A 21,002-nucleotide genomic window follows, 5' to 3' on the forward strand; every position below is an offset into this window, starting at 1 on the left:
GAGAGAGAGAGAGAGAGAGAGAGAGAGAGAGAGAGAGAGAGAGAGAGAGAGGGGAAAAAAGGGTTGTTACACATTTTTCTACCGTGCGTCGCGCGTTCGCTATTTATCATCCGGCAAGCAGAGTGAATTATTAAATCGCATGAATGCGTCGGAGTTGCACGTAGCGAGTAAATAGCGTAAGGTATCAGAGTCCCCGCTTTATAGGGTAATAAATGGCGCAATATAAAAACGCGTATAAGCTGTTTGCAGGATAGACGTTACGACTTGATGGAAGAAATGGATGCGTAAACAAAGAAATTCTATTTTGCAGTTGACGCGGGCACGCGCCCACCACCGCGGATGTGTAGATCATCGTAAAAATTCATGGCACTGAAAAGAGCGTCCTTCGCCTCTCGCCTCTCGTCCGTCGTCGTCGTATTTACGTGGGACGTATTTTAAAAATCATTGTAAACGGAGACGCTGCGCTTTCGGTCGCGGTAAGAAATCTAGAATTTTCCACGTAGAGCGGAATGCTTTAAACTCCTCTTTACGACGCTCTATAGTCGCATCACGATCCTTGCGTCTGTTTCCTCCGCGAGTAACAGCTTTCGCATAGAACAGAACAGTTCTGCAGCGGAGCTTTACAGTTCTCGAGTTCCGCCGGAGACATTAATCTCTCTTATGAGTTACGGTGTACATATATACACGTATGTATACCTGTATATACATGCGTATGTGTGCGTGTACAGGGCGCGAGATACACAGGTTTCACAATCGGTATTGCGATCGTACCTTAAAATCCTACGTATAGCTCGTATCATAAGAGGCAGAAGGCGTGATAAAAATTAATCGTCACGTACGCGAAAGCGAAGTGATTAAACGCTGACGCATTTTTACCGCTCACGTTTTCCACGGCTATGTTTCACGCTTGCAATGCAGCCCCGTCAGCCCCCGTTATCGCGATATTAGGCCGTGGAAAACGCCGTAAATATATTGTACTGATGTGTGCACGTTACTTTTGAATTACTCCCTTCTTGCAGTTGGCGTCTTAACGCGCGATAAATCGGCCAGCACAATTGTTTCATAGTCCGTTGTAGCGCGTTATGTCTCACAAGTAATCTTTACCAAGTGTGTGACACACACCGATTGTTTTCATCCTTAGGAATCTGATTCAGGAAGCCAAAAGAAAATAATTTATGCTAAAAAATAACTCAATATTGTTTAAATCACTTATACAAAGTGTTCAATTTGAAGTAACAAAACAAATAAACATTGAACAAAAATTGCTTGGTTTCAAAGGACACGTAAGACGATATCTTAAAAATGATAATTTTTGCTTGATGTCGAGTCTTTTTCAAGATCATGATAAAATCGTCACAAACTTTTTCGGCAAAATCATGAGATTTTATAATAGAAATTGATTTGTCTTATAATACTGTGTTAAAATAAATAAATAAGTAAACAAATATACACACGTATATATTATTTTTCTTCCAAAATTTTTTTCCGAAAATGCTTTATTTGCGAGAAATTTTATTATATTTCCCTTATATCATTTCAAATTGAACACCTCACAAGTAAACAATATTGAGCTATTTTTTAAGCATAAATTATTTTCTTTTAGGTTCCTGTATCGGACCGCTAAAAATATAAACAATCGGTGTATGTTACTGGTTAGTTCGGATCGTACTTTGCCGTGCGAAATCTTGCAAACAATATTTACAAGGAGGTTATGGACACCGCGCGTGCGATCACTCGCGACACGCGACTGTTTTTCTGCTCCCTCCTCCTCTTTCTCCTTTCTTACTATTTTCTTTGTTACCAAACACCGAGAAGCATCGATGATGAAACACACGAAACGACGTCTCTTTCTTTTTTTTCTTCTACGGTCCTTCCGTGCCTCACTTTGTGTTTTACGACTGACAGCCTTTACACGACATAGCGCTGCGATATGATTTTATGGTCTCCAGGGGTGGTACTCTGAGAATAGTGGAAAAAAAATAAAGAAAGAAAAAATAATCTCGATCGCAGGAGTAATGACTTGCACGCCGGTCGACCTGGTTCTATACCACCTTAGCCTCTGGAACGATTACGGACGTCGTGCATTAAAGTCAAGTGCTGGCACACCATATCGCATTCAAGCACACTCTTTGAAATATCGGATATCGGCGCCGAAATATTTCCCGTAAAAGCGTGACTTTGCGGAATTTATAATCTCGGAATGGGCGCGCGGTGTATGAATTATATCGTGCGCTTCCACGCGCGCACAAAAGCCGTGACGGCTCGTCGACCCGATCCGTGCGCGCGCGCTATGAGATTTTCAGCGCGTTCACGTTTGAAAATATACGAGCCATAGCGGAGATGCAACCACGACGATAAGCAGCGAAAAAGAAGCAAGATCCTGAAATAAACGACGGGTCACGTGTCGTACACACCTAAACCGCCGTGTTTCCACTCTCGTGGAATATACATTTAACAAACATGTGCGCGAAAATATAATTTGCACTTGCGCGCGCGCGATATCGCGTCGGCGTGCCGCTCCTCCTCTTCCAGACGGTGGAGGAGAAGTACTCGTCCCGCCCGACGATCTCAATTATCCCGCGCGGCGCTAAAACCTTTCGCGTCCGCTCGGACGGAGGAGTGATTCGTTAGAGGTGTGTAATGCCGAGTATCGTCGTCTCCCACCTCGTGATTTATTGATCACCAAATGATCGCCAATGTTGTACACATGTACATACTCGCATTCGCGCACGCACGCACGCAGGTATGCGCGTGTGCAATTACGACGGGCATGTCTGGCAAGGACGTAATCGTATCGCGAGAATTGCAGCCTTCGACGCGTCCAACCTGCAGGAAACCTGCAGGGAACGCGTGCACACACGTCTCCCGGTATATCGATCGACACGCGGAGAAAAATAAATACAAACCGCCCGGGCTGAAGGGGAGAAGCACGGGCGGGTGCAATTACAGCGGCCGCGCCGAGCATCCCGCAATTATCGGGAGTCTCGATGCTCGTTACGCGGAGCGGGAAAAGGTGAAATCACTTTGTTGGCTGCGGCTACGGAGAAGTCGTAGGCAATAATTACTGATCGCAGGAAAGGAAGCACCAAAAAATATACGAAAAAGCGCTGCGAAAGAAAAAGAGAAAAATCTCGCGCGACTATGATTTTTCATGGTTTCTCGCGCATTAAATATCTCAATTCGGAGTGTTGGCTAGCTTTAGCGCAAACGATGTGTATCTATACGCAGGTTCTTTATTTAATCAAACACTTATAATTATATAAGTGCGGCACGCGCGACCGCCACGAATTCGCACAAAGTAATCAGTTACGGAACGCCTGAGCGCGATCGACGGGCAAAATTTGATTGGCGGCGAAATGAAGCCGCGTGAAAGGCCGTAGTCGCGCGATATAAATTACGGTTTGTTGCCACGGATAAAAGCGAACGACCGCGCTCCGCGGAAATTATCGCGCGGCGAAATGCATTATGCAATAACGACAGAGTCTCGAATTCGTTATCCGGCGGACGAAATCGACCGCGAATAAAATCCCGCGGTGGGATGATTTGTTTTCGGGCGATGAACGTGCGAATGCGAGTGCGCGTGAGCGAGCAATTCGATACGACGTAAGATAGCCGACGTAAGTCAAAACCGCGGGCCGCGTTCATTTCGACAGCAAAGAACGAGAAGACGGGGCGCCGTGGCTCAGCGACTACTCCCCATGCGCCAACTCCTTCGTTCTCGCCCATTTAAAATTTACAGCGAAAGCGCAGCGCGCCGAGCCAGCCGATGCTTTCCAATTTTCGCGCGGAGCTCAAGAACGTGCTAAACGAGCGTGGCGCGGGGCTCCATCGGCCAGCGCGCCATCCCGTTCTCACCCCCATAATCCTTTCTCTTGTTTCTATTTTTCCCAGACACAGAGTATGTGCCGCGAAGCGTGAAAGCCGTGTGCGGAATAGCATTTGGTGTCTACCCTCGCAGGTTTTAACGGGCAGTCCCGTATGCCAGACGCGTGCCAAGTTTCCCCTTCTTATTCTCTCGCTCCCTCACCCTCTCGCGGCCTCTTGCACTGTACGTCTCTCTCTCTCTCTCTCTCTCTCTCTCCCCCTCTCTCTCTCTCTCTCTCCCTCTCTCTCTCTCTCTCTCTCTCTCTCTCTCTCTCTCTCTCTCTCTCTCTCTCTCTCTCTTTCTCTGACCCTTGAGAGGAAGAACCCGCGGAAACAGGCAGCTCCTATTTTCGCTCGGTACTCCGCCGGTCCCTCTTCGGCGGCGCAGCTTGCCACCCTTTCCGTCTTCAGTGCGGAGGATATCTCGACCCCTCCTGTCCCACCTTGCACCCGCGGCCACTTTCAAACTCGGCGACGCCATGTGCGTCCATCCGCATTCTCTTCTTTATTTGCCTCATTTTTTTTATTTCTTTATTTGCCCGACGTCTGCCCATCTTATTTTCGATATATCGTCGCACCAGCTCCGTCCATCTATCCTCCGTTGTCGCGCGTATTCGTCCTGTGGCCCTGACGTTATTTCTCCTGGCGTGGGACACCGGACACCGCGCGATATCTCGTTGCAGCCAGTTCTCTTCGAGTTTTCGGGCGGCGGTCGAGTCGAATGCTCTCGTCTCTGAACATAATGCTTCTCACGTTATCGCGCTACCCGGTGCGCCGCGTAATGCATTTCTCTGCTTCCCGCGACGGGGCGAAATCGTCTCTTCGCGGGCTAACGTAACAACTGCGTTTTACGTGATGCTTGTTAATCCGGATTAAGTCGAGCGGGTTTAATTACGACCTCTCCGCCAGCTCATTCAATCCGAATGAAAGAGATGTTGCGATAGCTGTGTAATATTCATTATTACATTCTATTTGTTCCCGTGAGATGAGGCACGTTTGATAGTTGAGAATCGGAAGAGTGATGAGATTGTGTCGATAGCGCCTTGCGTGAAATTCGAGATAGAGGAATCTTTATTATCCTACCGCCGGCGCTCTTTGGTTGGTTTTTCAATGAGGAACCTTCTTCTCCTCGTTGCCGACTCACGAAGTTGCTGCGATACTTTATGTAGCAGCGGTTTGTTTTCCCGCTGCATTCACTTTGACGAATTATTCACGGAAGAGTGCGCCTCGACGAATGCACTTCGGCATTCGTTAATAATATGACGCAATTACAAACGAGCGAGACTCAAGCTGGGGATGCCTCGAGCGGCTCTGGGATTGATTAAGCGGGGACGGTAGTAGACGCTACCGGGCATTATAAGAAAGCACGAGGACGCATTCGACGGATTTTTTGTTTGGCCAAACCCTGCTCTAACCGAGCTTAAAACTCCCGCTTTCCCGTGGACATTGTTCCACAGAAACCCGCTTAGTAGCAAAGGAGAAGACAGATTTGAGTGCTTCTTCGATAAAGTTCCAGTCCGTTCTTTGTATCCTGTTACTTATTTACTCCCGTTAAAAGAACGTCCCGTGGATAAGCGGGCGAGTGCGCGGGAGGGAAGAGAAAGAGAGAGTGAGGCTACGGGAAATCGCAGAAAGAGGGTTTCTAGCAGTGCATGGGCGAGCTTTAAAGATCCTTTCAAGCGGAGACCATCCTAAATGCATGGCGCGGGCTTCCCTGTTATCTTGCGCGCGGCAATATGCTGGTATTTACCGATCCAAAAAGAATTTCCCAATACGGCGGCCGCGGGCATCGATGAGTTATCGTGTTTGGCCGCGAGTATTGCCGCCCACGTCGCGAATATTTATTATCGTGTGTGAACGCGCGATTCGGCTACGCCGATTCCCCGATAACTCGTGCCGCCGCGCCTCGATATAATTAGGGGGATATACCGTAATATTATTTAAATTTATACGACCGCGCGCGCGCATCTGCCACGCTGATTGTTTTTCAATGCTAAGCGACTTTAAATGATTCCCTTTGTTAAATATCGCAATTAGGGTACAAATCTCTCTCTCTCTTTCCCTCTCTCTTTCTCTTTCTTTCGTGGAGAATCTGATAAACAGATGAAGTGGAAAGTCGCGATACTTCCGTGTACGTTAAATAGCGAGCGCTCTCCTTAATGCTTCGGTCATTATCATCGGGCTATCGATTTTATCATTAGCTGGCGCCGCGACAAAATCACACCGTGACGTCTCGAAATTATCGAGATCGACGGAGTGCAATATTTTTTCCGCCCATTAAATTTCTCCGATGAGTAAAGGTCGAAGAGCCGGGAGAGCAAAGTCTAATGAGGATAGAATCCAAAGAAGCAAGAGACGTGATATACCACGACGAACATGGACGAGCAGGAAAGTCTGAAATCACGTGGCAGTAAACTAGCGGGAGCTTTCAGTATATACCCTTCCGCGTATCCCGAAAGAGGGCTTTCCGGCGGCGTACGAACGGGTACGACGTGTTATCCGGCTCGAGATTACTTCTTGGAGCGGAAATAGGGCGTCGGCTAAGACGTCGTTTCGAAATTACCGTATAATTCTGCGCGAGTGTACTCCCGCCGGCGAAAATAATGGCGAAGACTAAAGCGCGAGTCAGATCGACTTCAATTTTCTTGAAGTTGGATTAGGACGCGTAGACTGGAGAACTGGAAGACCAGCTATACGTGCTACGCTTACCTACGTTGCGAATGTGTAAATGTTACGGCGAACCCGCGGCCTAGCTTCGCAAAGAAACTTCGGTCTCGCTAATTGCGGAACGCGTTGCAAAACGTGGTCCACGAATGTGGTCTCGCACGTTCGTGTGCGTCTTCGTTTAAGAGAAATCTCCTCCCGTGCTTCTCGAGAAATCTATCCTTGAAGTTCCCTCGAAGCACGTCTCAGACTGTCCCATGTACGCGATATTTATCCGGCGATAGTAGCGTGGCTATATGTGATATTACCGCGAAGGAGATCGATCCGTCGCGCAGGCAATTCTTCACACGGCATTCGTCAATTATTCTCTGTACTCTCTTAAGTGGACGCTGAAGCTGAAAACTTTACCGATATTTTTCTACAAACGTATTAGTTGTTTACGTCGTATTAGTTTACAGAATTACAAATACTTTTATACAATGAAAGTACAAAAATAATGCATAAATTTCAAGCTGTTATTTAGCATAATATTTGTTTAATTCAAAAGTTCCGTAACTTGTACGAGTACATACCCGAAGCGTGGATGCTTCAAACAAAAAAATTTTGGAGAACACTCGCATCTGAATTCAGAAGCTTAAGAATATACGAAAAGTTTGCAGAGGTTTCTACACATATATGATTTTCCGTTGAATATAGTAAAACAAAGTAACACGTAAGTTCTGTATGTACAAGAAATACGAAAACGAAAGCGTGACTGTGTTAGTGACGATCGTTTCTGCGTTATCGACATTGTTCGAGTTCGTCATCAATTTCAGCATTCTTTAAAGAATTATAGCCTCATCGAGAACGAGATTTCGTATGATAATCCTATAAAAAAAAGTTTTCATAATCCATACGTTACACATTGCAACGATGATCCTATTGCAAATTGTACAATCGCTCGGAATAAAGGGGAAAGTAGAACAAGGCAATAGAAATATTCATTGCGTAATGAAATGTTCAACGGAAAAATAGCGTTTTGACTGTGCAACAATCCGATACTGACTTTTGTCGACTCATTGGTAGTTTAACCCCGAGCACTGCACCGGGTATCGATTTGGTCCGGAGTCTCGGATTACCTAATTAACGGGTCCTTCTATCTACTCTCCGGGATCTGCACGGGCACCGCCTTCCGTGTGACGCTCATTACTCTTTGATCGAGCGGCTGAGGCGCGAATATAATTCTCAAAGGAAAATTTCGAGCAGCCGGAAGCGCGCAGATGAGAGGCACGATCAGGCAATGGGAATGCGTGCGACTCGTGATCTCAGCAAAAGTGACAAAAGGAAAGAAAGACAAAAAAGATCTGTATAGTGCGTGAATATATCAAGAAGGTCTATCTTGCCAAGGAACATAACAAATTTTGCTAAAAATTAAGCTAGTTTTTTAATCTTTTGAGTGACAACGTATTTTCTCTTCCTTCGAAGTGACAAGGAAGGAAAGGCGGAAGGAAAAAAGTCAGTCGGAAAAAAAAACATGGGGAGAAAATGAGCGAGAGGAGAAGAGTACACGCGAAGAATATTTTATATAGTGTTTTTCTGCTTTCATATAAATTCCTTCCAATTTTATTATGTTTCTAATAGAGTAAGAGTATACTATCAGAAAGATCTGTCTTGTTAAGAGACATAATAAATTTCACGAATAGCAAAATTTTTAACTTTTCAAGTGACAACATATTTTTTTTTCTTTTTATAATGACATCCCCGAGTCATTAGTGTGTCCGGTTAGCACAGTCGGAGGAGCATGAGACTATTCCTCTTATTTCATCGACAATGAATTCTAGCATTTAGTTATATCATGCTACAACTTTCGTTGTAGTATTGGCTTTTCGTATTGGCTCTTAGAGGAGCCATTTTATTTTTATTTTAGGATCCTTCTCGTTAATGTCCTCCTCAGTTTTTTTTCCCTGAAGTGTTCGAAAAAATTTCTAGAAATTATTGAAACTTCTCTTACTCTTCCGGTTAGAAAAGGAAACTTTTTCGTGAAAAATAAATTGCCCCAAGTATTTTATTTTTAATAGTTTTTAAGCAAGAATGGTCCGAGAAATGAATACTTCTTAGAATGGCCCGGACATAAGTGATCCTGGCATTTGGAGGATTAATATAGCACGTTTCGATTTTTAATATACAGTAAAGTAGGACAAATGAAATGAAAGAGCTAGTCACCAGAGTGCCAATCTATTCTCCGATTACAAGATTGTCGAGTAATTTTTACTATGAAATTCTTACCATGTAACGAAGAGAGAAAAGAAGTACCTGAATACCCTGCGGAAGGATTAAATGGCCCGTTACCATCGGTCGTGTGTAACTCGCGAGGCTCGACTGACTTCTCCATTACCGCGGCCCCGCGTCGTCCTTCCACCTCGAAAGTTCGTTCTAATGCGCTCGCATTGAAGGGGATGTCGACCCCATAGCCCTCGGAGTGTCGCCTAGTTCCGCGACTTGATCTGGGGAACTTGTGCGGCTCTCGGAGTTCGGTTCGGGGATGCGACGATTCAAAACGGTGGTAGCGCATCCGCGATACTATATCGAGTAATCCGAGACGACAACACGGCAAGCTGGCGCTGGCGCGTGGTAATTGTAATTGCGACGCGGAGTTTCCGGAACAATGCCGGGGCCCGAACGTATCGAAATTAGATATTGCGATGAGCCCGGAGTATTCGCGATGCGCCAAGTCCGTCCAAGTTTCTGGCGCGCGCATTACTGAGGATTGGAACGTGATCGGAGCAGGTAACGATATGCCCGTCGCTACGGTCTAAATCACACGGGAATGCCGGGGAATTCATTTCGCGCTGTTGCGTTGATTGCTGTCGCCGCCAATGCCGATTAACGCAGTAACGCGCCGAAATCGCGGCATACTTAAAATTCCGCTGGTTGCACGGTCGATTCCACACGTATACGTGTAGTTTGTTGCTAAGACGAGATCGATTCCGACGTAACGTTTGATATCTTCTCAACAATCTTCACATGAAAATTATCACGAGAAGTATTCGGACTGGACAGATATTCGGGCGAGTATTAAGGCTCCTGATCAGTCATCGTGGCTATATTAGATTGATAACGTCAGAAGCGAGGAAAACCATGTCCAAAATTCCTGCGAATCACGGCTAAATAAAAAGATTTATCATTAAAATGACATTTGCAATCTATTCTACACATTTGTGAAATACTCCAGATATTTCTTTTTTGCCGAAATAAATATTACATAACCGCAAAATAAATGTAATAAATCGCCTCGTTTTAGCAAAAAATCAGCTGCGTGACTGGATGCTGAATATAACCGAATTATTTATACGCATTAAATATTACAATAAATACAGTATAAATATAAAGCATTTCCACATTTCCGCAATTGTATCATATGATATGTACGCACTACACTCAGTAATAACACTGTGGTTTTCAGGATAAAATGGATCATCTGTTTATATTATTAGGCCTGTTTTCGATGGACTTTTGCACTAGTGTAATAAGTTAGAGAGAGAGAAGCTTTTTTTCTTTCTTTCTTTCACTCTAACTCTTTTTCTTATTGTAGTAGTTTGCAATAGTGCAAACGTTTTTCAGAAAACAAACAGACATATTTTCTCGCCTAATAGTTGATTATTTTGCCGTTTACAATCATGTTGCCACCGTCAGTGCAAAGTTCTCGGCTGACTGATCAGGAGCCTTAAGTTCCGCGAATCTGATGCGACTCCAAGCGCATTAAATAACTTAATTACCGATGTATTTCAGTATAGCGCACGATAATATGATTCCATCGTCAAATTCGTTTCACCTGTCCGTCGTGGGCGTCGCACCGAAATGTACTCGCGCCGACAGGGGCGCGCGAGTACGCTTCAAAGGGCGCGCGTTTAAACTTTTATCACAGTCACTAATTGATATGCGGGACGGCACGACAGTGAATGAGAATTATTTAATCTGAAAATCAAATCGTAGTATAATTACGGCGTTTTAATCAACTTTGAGGGATATTTAAATGGGGCACATGGAATCGCAGAGAGGCGTCGTGTGGATTGAGCGGAAACACAAGCACCGTTTAAACAATGCCGTCATCGTCGTTGGGCATCGACGGATGAAAGCTCCGACTTTGCTACGCCAAAATAATAGTTCTTCTCGCAATGAATGAATAAGTTTTCGTCAATTGTTTCCTATATGAAAAGAATATATATTATAGTTTTCTTTTGACACATACATACACACACACATAATATCAATTCTTTTCAGTTTTACTATGTTTCTAATAGTGGAATCTCCGGTAGTGTCAGTAAGGTCTATCTTGCTAAGGAACAGTAAATTTCGCTGGAAACATATGCAGAAAGAATAGTTTAGTTGGGTTGAAATTTCTAGTGACACATATGAACGACTCCAGAATTCCGATCGAAAGTTATCGAGATTCAGTTGAATTTATCAAAATTCCAGATTAACTCAAACAGAATTCTGGTAATTTCAATTTTAATCTTGGAATCGTTCATATTTCATCCCCGAAATTAGTTAAAACGACTAAACCTTTTTTCTGTATAGTACATTTTTTTAATAACGCATTTTAGTTTATAAAATATAAATAACACATGTAAAAAATGAGAACGGATCAATTATTGCGGAATATCGATCTGTTTCTCGGTTGCAAATTTCTGTAGTAATTTTTACTACAAAATTCTCTCCGTGTAGGAGAATGATCAGTCAGCCGTGTAGGAAATTCTCTCCGTCTCGGGACGCTATCTAGCATTGCCTCAGGGCAGTGCGTAGCATAGGGCAGTATGAAAAAGTATACATTATACAAAAAGGAAATAAGAGAAAAAAAACTGTGAATCGTAGAATGCGCGAAATCCACTCGTTAATCGCTATCCGTGAATATTCCGCGACGCAATAATGCATTTCCGCGATACGGTTCGTCAGACACACCGCTCCCGTGTTATTTCAGTCTCATGGTCGAGAACACGTTCTGTGTGACCATTTCGGTTCAATGAAGCTTTGGGGGTATGATCTGGATACTAAGCTCGGCCCGATTCCGCTGACCAATCTCATTACAGCGGGCGCAACGACACGGTGCGGAAACTCGTCTCCGAATCGTATAGTTTCAAGAAACTGGGCGGAATACGTACCCGTATAAAGTTAATCGAACACGTTGCTCTCGAACACTACGATCGAACAAAAGGAACTTACCGGATATTATCCCCTTTTTCTCGCGTATAATCGCGGACTGTGCAACTTCACAAGTGGCGAAGTAACCTTCCTTTTAGACTTCGATTTCTATATTTCCCGCGAACATTTCTAGATCAAATCGGCGGTCACGATTGGATCGGTTTATTATTTTTACTATACAGAGTAGAGAACGGTATATCGTGACTAATAAGTGCGCGCGCGCTTCTGGACATTTTTGCACTAAGAGAAAAAAGTCTCTCTAACTAAAATTATTTAATTTGATTTAACATGATCTAATTAAAATTATAGTTATTTGTGGTCCCAATCATATCTTTTAAAGTAAAATAGTAACATATCAGGTTTGTTATTATTACTAACGTTATAATAGAATTTAGTAAAAAAAAATAGTTTTGTTTAGTATAATTTATAGCAATTATATCTCTGTGTAATTATAATTACAAGTGCCAAATATTTTGTTCTCAATAATAACGATCTGAACTTCCTCGATTAATCATTCAGCGTTCAGGATTATCAGTTAATCTTGAATAAATGGTATCGTTAGTTTTAATATAGATAGCCAGTTTTTGCAATTGGATAGTCATCAATATGCAATGATACCAAATTTAAAGTGGGAAATAGAAAACTCTCATTCTTGCCATTTATTATTATAAGTGAACTGCAACGTGACGTGGATCGCACACATTCGTAACGTGTTCTACAATTGATAAGTCGCTCGATACGTCGATGGCGCGAAAAAGATGTGAAATCTTTAACGAGCTATTCGCATCACGACCTGCCGAGAATTCTTCCGCCTGTTCGCCATTAATTCGATTATCTAGTTACTGTAGAATCCGAAAGAGTTACCGCCGTCGTGATCTGCACGATCGTACGTGTATAGCGCGTCCCGCGACTCTACTGTCCTATTGAAACTTACATTAGTTAGCGCACAACGGTCGTAGAAGTGCTTGTATCCGGATTACGGTAGCGACGTGACGACGACTCAACGCGGGGTGAGTGTACTCGCGAACGGGCGATATTAAAACTTTTGACGACCTTATTTTGAAGAATCTTTCGCCGATTAATAGGCACGAGTGAGAGGACCGTAAAGCTGTTTTAACTGCTTACCTCTGGATCGTAGAGAGCATTAGAAGCTTCTTCGCGCGCGATTGCGACCGTGACTCGATGAGCTCCGAAGGATGTAATCTGGGACTTCCATTCGAGTCGCTAGCCCGCTTTCCGGGTAAATAAAGCCGGGAGTTTGGTGTATGTGTGTGTACGTGTATCCGATATGAGCACGTTATCCGGAACGTAACACAATGGAACAGAGTTATTAAAGAATAACTTGGCTTATATCGCGGAGTGTTCCCCCGTAATCGATCAGCGTCGTGCCCGCGAGTGTCACCGCTCGAACGAGGTGCACCTTACAATGGTGGGATATTGTAAACGTGCTTTGAACGGCGAATTGGCCGCCAATTCGCTTATAGCTGTCAATAAAGTCGCGCTGGACAACATATACACATAGCGCCATGGATGCCATACTATTCCCTGGATTGAAAGTTACACGATTTCCGGCCTTGCGCATAATGCTTGACAATGAAAATGGCATAAGCAACTCTAGTTATAATGATAGGCTTACAATGGCTTCAATTATAGTGGTTTTAACCTTATCCGCGTGTATACACATTACGATATACTCTCTAAACTTCTTAGGGCGAAAAGCGGTAGTATTTTCACTCGATGCAATAGTGAAAATACTGCTACTCGAAACTACAAGAGTGAATGTTTCACTGAATGGGTCCTGACTCCATATGAGCGAATGTTTCAATTGATTGGAGTGAATATGTTCCTCTGGCGGTGGAATGCATCAGATTCAGTCACTTCAGTTTCGAGTGAAAATATTCACTTAACGATTCGGAGTGGAGATTTCACTCTATAAGAGTCCCCTTCGAGTAAGAACTAAATAGAAATTCAAGTGACCTGGCTGTCATTCTACTTTTCGAGTGAAATTTCACTTTAAGAAATTTAGAGAGTACAGTTTGGTAGGGCATCCATGGCGGCATGTGTATATTCGTTAAACACGAATTCGACACTTGATTCGACATTAAAAAAAATGGTCTTGTGATCATAGCGAAAATTGTTTAAATACGGGAAATTAACTAAGATAGATAAATGACTAGTAAACACATGCAATATCGCATGTGTTTTTTACTCAATCAATATAGATGACGGAGACAGAATTCTATCTGAACTATCTGAAATTTAGCAAAAATTTTTTTTCTTTCTTTCTCTTTCTATTCAGATTAAAAGTCACATTTTTTATAAAACTATGACTATGACAGATAAAAAGAACAAGAGACAAACGAACATATAACCTCCACAATTAACTAAATTTGCTAGTAGATATTGCTAGAATGCGGCTACTGTAAATTCTATGTACCATAGATAATTTTTAGCTAACAGATACGAAAACTATGATAAATTCTCACTGTGACATTTAGAATTTTATCTAGACAACTAGCAAGACATTTTTTAAATAAATACCAATTTTAGTCTTGAAATTGTAGATTTTTTCAAGGCGAGGGTCTTCCCATTCGCGCATTCCTTAGATTTGCGTTAAGGTGAGGAAAGAGGTGAAACGCGATTGATAGTAAAGCCGATCGACCGAGCCACGACTTGTGTAGACTAGCGGCTGGAGGCCGCGTCGCGCCGAAAATCTCGTTAGCAACCTCACCAGTTTGCACAACCAACACCCCTCGTAGTTTGCTTTATGCCCCTTCCGTTTCTCGTGTACGTTACGTCGTACGTTGCGCCACGGTGTTCTTGATTTCCAACAGCACGTCCAACCTCTACTCTCTCGTCCTCCCGTATTTTCCAGCCCGACGCAATACTTATATTATTTCTACGGCGCGAAGAAAATCGCTAGAAATTATCGAACCGATCCTTTGCCCCTAATCCAGTCTTTCTGTTTGCTTTACATCCCCCAACTTCCTATGTCGCGTTTCCCGTGTTATTCCTTATCTGTGGACTTACCGGCGTTGCGTCACGGCGTGACGAATTTTCGAGCGATGACACGACAAGAGACAACCGGCATCTTCGGAATAAACACTCATCGTGCGGGACAAATTAATCCGATGCGACGTCCCCCAATCAATCGAAATCTAAAAATTGTGCGGTCGACGGCGCAGTACACGCGACAGACAGCGGGATTGTACGGCCAATGAAATATCTGCCGTCGTCCGGCATCGCCCGAAGATTTGTCAAGCGGGAATTGATTTAGGTCCTGGGGCTTAAACCCTGAGGGAGCCCGCAGTACCAGTCGGTTTCCTCTGGAATTCCGTCCGATCGAAGGAACCGCGCACGACTTGCACGCAAATAAATTGGGACCCTTATATTGGTCAAGGGGCCGAGAATCATGTTTGTATTTCGCGTCCGCGTCGAATCGCGTGATAAATTACGTCCGTGACGGGCCACGATATCTCTGGGCTTGCAGCTTTCCAACTTTCTCCTCGCGAATTCGTCTAATTCACCTCGCGCGGCGCGAGCATGAGAATCCATCCCTCGTAAGTAGTAAAATATCACTCAATTCCCTCCTCTTTTCTCTCCCCTTCGCGACGGGGCAGAAAATTAGAGGGTCGGATTCGCGGCAATTCGCATTAAACTAATTACGCGCGTAAAGCAAAGCGTGCAATGTTCATTTAATCGGACGACGCTAATTGTTGTTAATGCGAGTGTGCGCCTACAAAGATACACGTGATGCACTTTTCTTTTATTTTTTCTTCTTTTTTTGCACGTGCGCGCGAGGCAGCATTATGAACGTCGTTCATTACGGTGGCATAACGAGGAGCTGCAATTACGATTCACGAGGTCGCGACAGCGTTTGATGTCATAAATGATATTAAAAAATTACTCTCTCGCCGTGCAGAATATCGCGATTGCCGTGCCGCGAAATTCGTACGAACGCAACGTACGAATTTCACTGGAATTGTACTGTAGGACAGTAACGAAGAAGCTAAGAATGACAACGCGATGGACCGTGAGCATCCTTTACGGCGGTTAACTCTCGTCGTAAAAGCGAGACGACCTCCTCGATCGCAGACCGAGAAAGAGCACGAACATCGTGAGGGAAGAGAAGCGGCGTGCGCTCGTCAGCCGACGTGTTTTACAGCGTGAATAAGGCGAAACACGCACGTTTTCGGAGCGACGCGAGCTCACCATTAGGCGTTCATCCTCGTATCCATTAAAGTCTGCGTACGTGATAGCGAATACGATCTTTGAAAGCGCGAGTAAACCGTCGGCTAATGGTCAAACCGAATGGAGGTCGATAAAACGCGGGGAAAGCGAACCGCTCCAAGATCGACCGTAAAACACAAATACGTCACGCGGCGCGGCGCCGCGATTCCATCGAGAATCCACCAAACGGTCCGTCGCCTCTTGCGAAGTGTTGATTTGCAAAAATGCATCTGGAATTGGCGCGCATTGTGTGCATGTGGAAAGGAACAGAAACGCGTATGAATGACGCGCGAAGTAAAAGTTTCACGCAACTTTTACAGCGCCGCTCTTCATTAATTCACGATTGAATCGAGTGTGGAAACGAACGGGGGAATTAATAGTGTAAACATCGACAGCTAATAAACGTGAGCAACGAGAAAACGACGATAGTTACGGGAACAATGTGGAAAGTTCCGAAATGGCCTGTACAATGATTACGATTGCGAGACCCGCGCACTTTTCCAATGCGATCGATCTTTAAACGTCACTTCGCGCTCGTATCGCAATTGCATCGGAAAAGTACAACGTTTACTGTAATTCAATTGCCACTGGGTCAATTATATTTTGCTCTCTCACACATTGAGAGATATAATTTGGCATTTGCATGTTTTTTCCGTGAATCGTAGAATTTTCCGAAATTATGAAGAATCGAACAATAAAAATATAAAAGCTCCAATTACCGGACACGTGCCCAATTTTGGATATTCTTATTGATCTTTAAACACGAATATTTAAATTTTTAACATAGAATGTATCTATATATTTGTTTTACGTTAAAAATTTAAATATATTGAGAGAAAATATGATTAATTCCATGAGAATTTATTGTTATTTTTGGCACCAACTAAATCTTGTCGTTCTAACAAGAAAGTAGCAGTAGCAATATGCATGTAAGATTATTATCACTCACATTATAACAACACTTATTACAAAGTGGTTCTCCTGATTGTAATTACTTTACTATGTGATTGCAAAGAGAGAAATATCCAATATATTATACTCATATTTAAAGATACAAAATAATAAAAATGATCAGGTACGTGTTCGGGCACTGGTGCTTTTATCTTGGCAAGACAAAAAGACAGAAGCGAGAGTGTATCGGCACATTGATTTTCGAAAATCAAGTCAGCTCATCGGGCGAGCATATGGCCGACCCTCGCTCTCGAAGTGCTCGGAAATCGGGCATTAATCCAACTGTCGCTCTCCCTCTCTGCAGTTCTGTCCCTTTCTCTCACTCCTCAGCTACCGCCATAAATTACAGGTTTCCAATTTCCAGAAGCCGGGCTGTTGTGCCCATCGCGGTGGGGTTTAGACGCGGTCAAGGAACCGGAAGCGAAACGTGGTAGGAGGACACACGTCGGTCATACCGGTTGCGTTTAATTATCCACGGGCCGGGGCGAGCTCTCGGAAGCGTTGAATTTCCTGTAGTAGGTGGATGTCTGAAAATCCTGTTACAGTTTAATTGTTAATTTACCACCTCGGCTGCCGGGTAACGCCTTGGACTCAGGCGCGACTAGGGACAAAATGGAATTCGTCGTGCGCTTCCACGAGAGACAGAGAGAAAGAACAGAGGGACCATGGGGGGAGATGGGAATGCGTGATGTCTGCGAAGGGACGCGAAATCGCCGAAGCGAGAGACGAATATACCGCTTAAAAGCAACTCTGATCCCGTCTGAAGTCCAAGGGAACAACAAGGCGCGGAAGTTTGCCGCGCGTGTCCAAACACCCGGATTATTGTCGTTCGTTCGCCGTGTATTCCCGGCCCGAAGATGTTCTCTCCACGTTTCTGGACGCGCGCACGTTCGTCAAGGGCTAAGGGCGAATCGATATCTTATAAATCGGACCATTAAGCCACGTTTAAAGAGAGATAGCTTCTTCCTCTTCGGTGGAGCGTGAGAACGCTCGATTGCGGAGCGCGCTGCTCTGCGGCTTGTGCACCGACGCATACTTCACGTTCGCGCGAAGTTCGCTGAAATTGAAATTCTTTCGTGTGTGTGCGCGCGCGCGCGCCCTTCTCTCGACTTCTCGACACGGTTTGCATCCTCCTATGGAAACGCTTCCGGCTTTTCTCTCGTCTGTCGCGATCCACTACGACTAGAGAGACGCGTAGAGTGTCGCGCGACTATTTAATTTCAATTCTCGATGATGCTCGCGCACCCACACACACACACGCGTACACACGCAAGCAAGCACGCACGCGGGCTGTGCTGCTCTCCTCTCACGTAGCGCGCGTATTATCACGTAACATTCAGCATGTATATCCGGCATATACAACAGTTTCTGTCAAAAGTAAGTTTCCTAACAGTCTAATCAAATTGGATGAACGAACATCCCGAGTTCCCTAAACTCCGAAGACGTGTATAAACTTATCCGCGGCTCTCTCCCCCTCGCCCCTGCCGAGTTCTGCGGGCGACATCACGCGAAACGCCGACAAGATATTTTAAGCCGGCACGTTTCGCAAATTTGGTAATTTTGGTGGAAATTCCGGCTGTTCCGGAACTTCGACTAGGAAATGCTAGATAGCGTTCCGTCTAGTTGCTAGGCGCACACCTAATTATAACGTACGTACTTTAGCGCAACATCTGTTATTATTACTGTCACGCAACTTCGATCTATCCTCCCCTTCCTTTCCCGCCTGTGCGTTTAACGCTTCAAACACTTTTTATCTTTTCCGCGACAGTATTTAGCGCGCGCGTTAATAATCGGACATGTTCGACATACGTAATGCATCGTAATCCATTTGTGCGTTATATTAACCGTGTGCAATAATCGCCAATTTATTTAAGCGGATCGTTAATATACAAAATTGTCGGAAATAGTTTAATGCCGGCCGGGCCGGTCGTTTGTCGGCCCAAGCCGGCATTAACCGAAAATTTATTTAGCGAATATCGCAACGTTTGAGCGTGGAATTTCTTGCAAAATATTCGGCGCCGCGGCTCTTTGCGGGATACCCGTCTACATGCATAAATATGTAGTGATAAGCGAAGCGGAAGCTCGTTAAATCCCGCGCGTCTTCCGGTATATGCCTCCCGTATACATACATACGTACGTACACACACGCCACGATCTATCGTTTTACGATCACGCGAAACCTCATCGCGAGTGAGATTCGCGCATAGCTTTGAAAAATTAACAGGACCGCGCTACGCCAGAGCTTCGCTCGGTCTAAATTTTCCATTTTCGCTCGTCAACGACTTGTCCGTTTTTTCGTTTAATGTGCACTTATTAAAGCCAAAACAACGTATAAACCACTTAGTGAGTATGCGTGCGAGGGAGAGAGAGAGAGAGAGAGAGAGAGAGAGAGAGAGAGAGAGAGAGTGTGTGTGTGTGAGCTATACCTGTAAATTTCCCTAAGTAAGATAAGGGACGGACGTTAGCATAATGCTTACGTATTACGCGCGAGATCCACTACAGAGAGATTAACGCGCATGCTGCGGCAAGACTTTTTTAAAAACCACACATAATCTGGCCATATCCTGTTCTCCGTAATTCTCTCTTCAACCGCCGCTTCTCGTCAATTTTTTGCCCCGCTCATTTTCAGTAATTATGCAGACCCGCTAGACGCCCGGGGTAAGATATTGTTGATTTATGAGAAATAAGAGAAGGCAATTTCTCTCGTTTGAAGAGAAGAAGATTTTTAAATTACGAAGAATCTCGATCTATCCGGCCAGCCGAAACCAAATCTGGGTTCTTTTTCTCCTTTTTTTCTTTCTTCTTTTTGGTGTCGAACGATGAGTCGCGATGAGTAACGTGTTATATCGGAATTTTCGAACGGGATAGCGAGAGTCGTGGCGCCGGCTGTCGAAAAGTTTATAGGGCGAAGTCTTTTCCGCTCTCGACCTCGCGGGATGCTGGCGCGCGAGTTAGTGAACCGTTACGCCGAAATTAATAGATCTCCGGTCTCCTGCTTCCGGGAGGTGAAAGAGCCTTGATAAACAGCGCCGACCCTGTATCGCGCTGCTTGAAAATTTATGTTCCGCCACGAGCTCCGGGTCCGCGCAGTGATTTTTCATTGGGCCCTTTGGCCGGCAGTAGCGAAAGAAAAAGCGGTACACGGCGGGCGCGAGGTGTCTATGGTACGCCGGAAATGCGATCGATCTTTTTTACTCCCGGTCGTAAACGCATCCGCCGCGTACAGCCGTTACGTTATCCGTTCCGAAACTCTCGGCCAATCGTCCGTTGATAGTTTCCACGTAGCAAAACGCGTCGTTTCGCCGTCGCTCACCTGCTTTATTTTCAATCGGTACTGTCCGCAAGGTATATGCGTGTTTGCAACTAACAAATTCAAATCTGGCTCTGTAAACGGAAGTACTTCTGTGTGGAAAATTCGGATGATCAATGCGAGCTATAACTGTGTCGCGACGAATGCGGTTCTCATCGTAGAATCTTTTATAGTTTCAAGCCATTAATTTTTATCACTACTATGCATGGAAATAATATAATCTTTTTATATAAACTTTTCTGAAAATTATTTTGGTAATTATCGATTATAACGGAGCACACTTCAATGACCTCCACCACTTGATATATATTATCAAGGACACTGTCCTGAGTGACAATCAAAAGGTTTTAGCTGTCGCTCATTGTTTGTTAAAAATTATTAGCAAAAAAAGTTGCATAAAATGAATGTAATTTTTTGACACTGTATATACAAAAATATCGAATTTGTAAGCTAAGAAGATGCCTACTAAACACACATACACACACACTGCTCGCCAGTAAACGCGCTCGCCCGCCCGACAGGGCGCGCTCGCGGTGGATGCGTATGTATATACAGGGTGAATATTATATACCGGAATACCTGAATATCTCGAAAACAAAGCATTGTATAAAAAAATGTTAAATACAAAAGTTGTAGAGTTTAAAAAGATCTATTTTATGATATTAGCAGTTTGACCTTGAGTTGCGTCATAAAGATCAGGTCAAGGTCACAATGATGTTTTTAAATGGATACCCCCATTTTTTATTATATATTCTTGTAGCTTATCTCGAGAGCTTTCCAAAACACTATACTTAAGTATTTTTTC

At 44.2% G+C, this 21,002-nt stretch overlaps 1 protein-coding gene across 3 annotated transcripts in view; it reads right to left on the minus strand.

Moving 5' to 3' along the window:
* LOC116843938 (hemicentin-2-like) overlaps positions 1–21,002 on the minus strand; it is a 205,718-nt gene that overhangs the window by 55,556 nt on the left and 129,160 nt on the right. The window contains exon 1 of one of the 3 annotated variants that reach the window (XM_032814892.1): positions 8,821–8,934. The exons of the other annotated variants lie outside the window; for them this stretch is intronic. Within the exon in view, the coding sequence (XP_032670783.1) occupies positions 8,821–8,899 (79 nt within the window). The 5' untranslated portion in view covers positions 8,900–8,934. Of the gene's footprint in view, positions 1–8,820; positions 8,935–21,002 lie in introns of those variants that run through there. 3 annotated transcript variants of the gene reach the window in all.

Source organism: Odontomachus brunneus, unplaced genomic scaffold (assembly GCF_010583005.1).
Source record: "Odontomachus brunneus isolate Ranch 3 - 2012 unplaced genomic scaffold, Obru_v1 Obru_scaffold_037, whole genome shotgun sequence".
In the NCBI taxonomy this organism is placed as follows: domain Eukaryota; kingdom Metazoa; phylum Arthropoda; class Insecta; order Hymenoptera; family Formicidae; genus Odontomachus; species Odontomachus brunneus.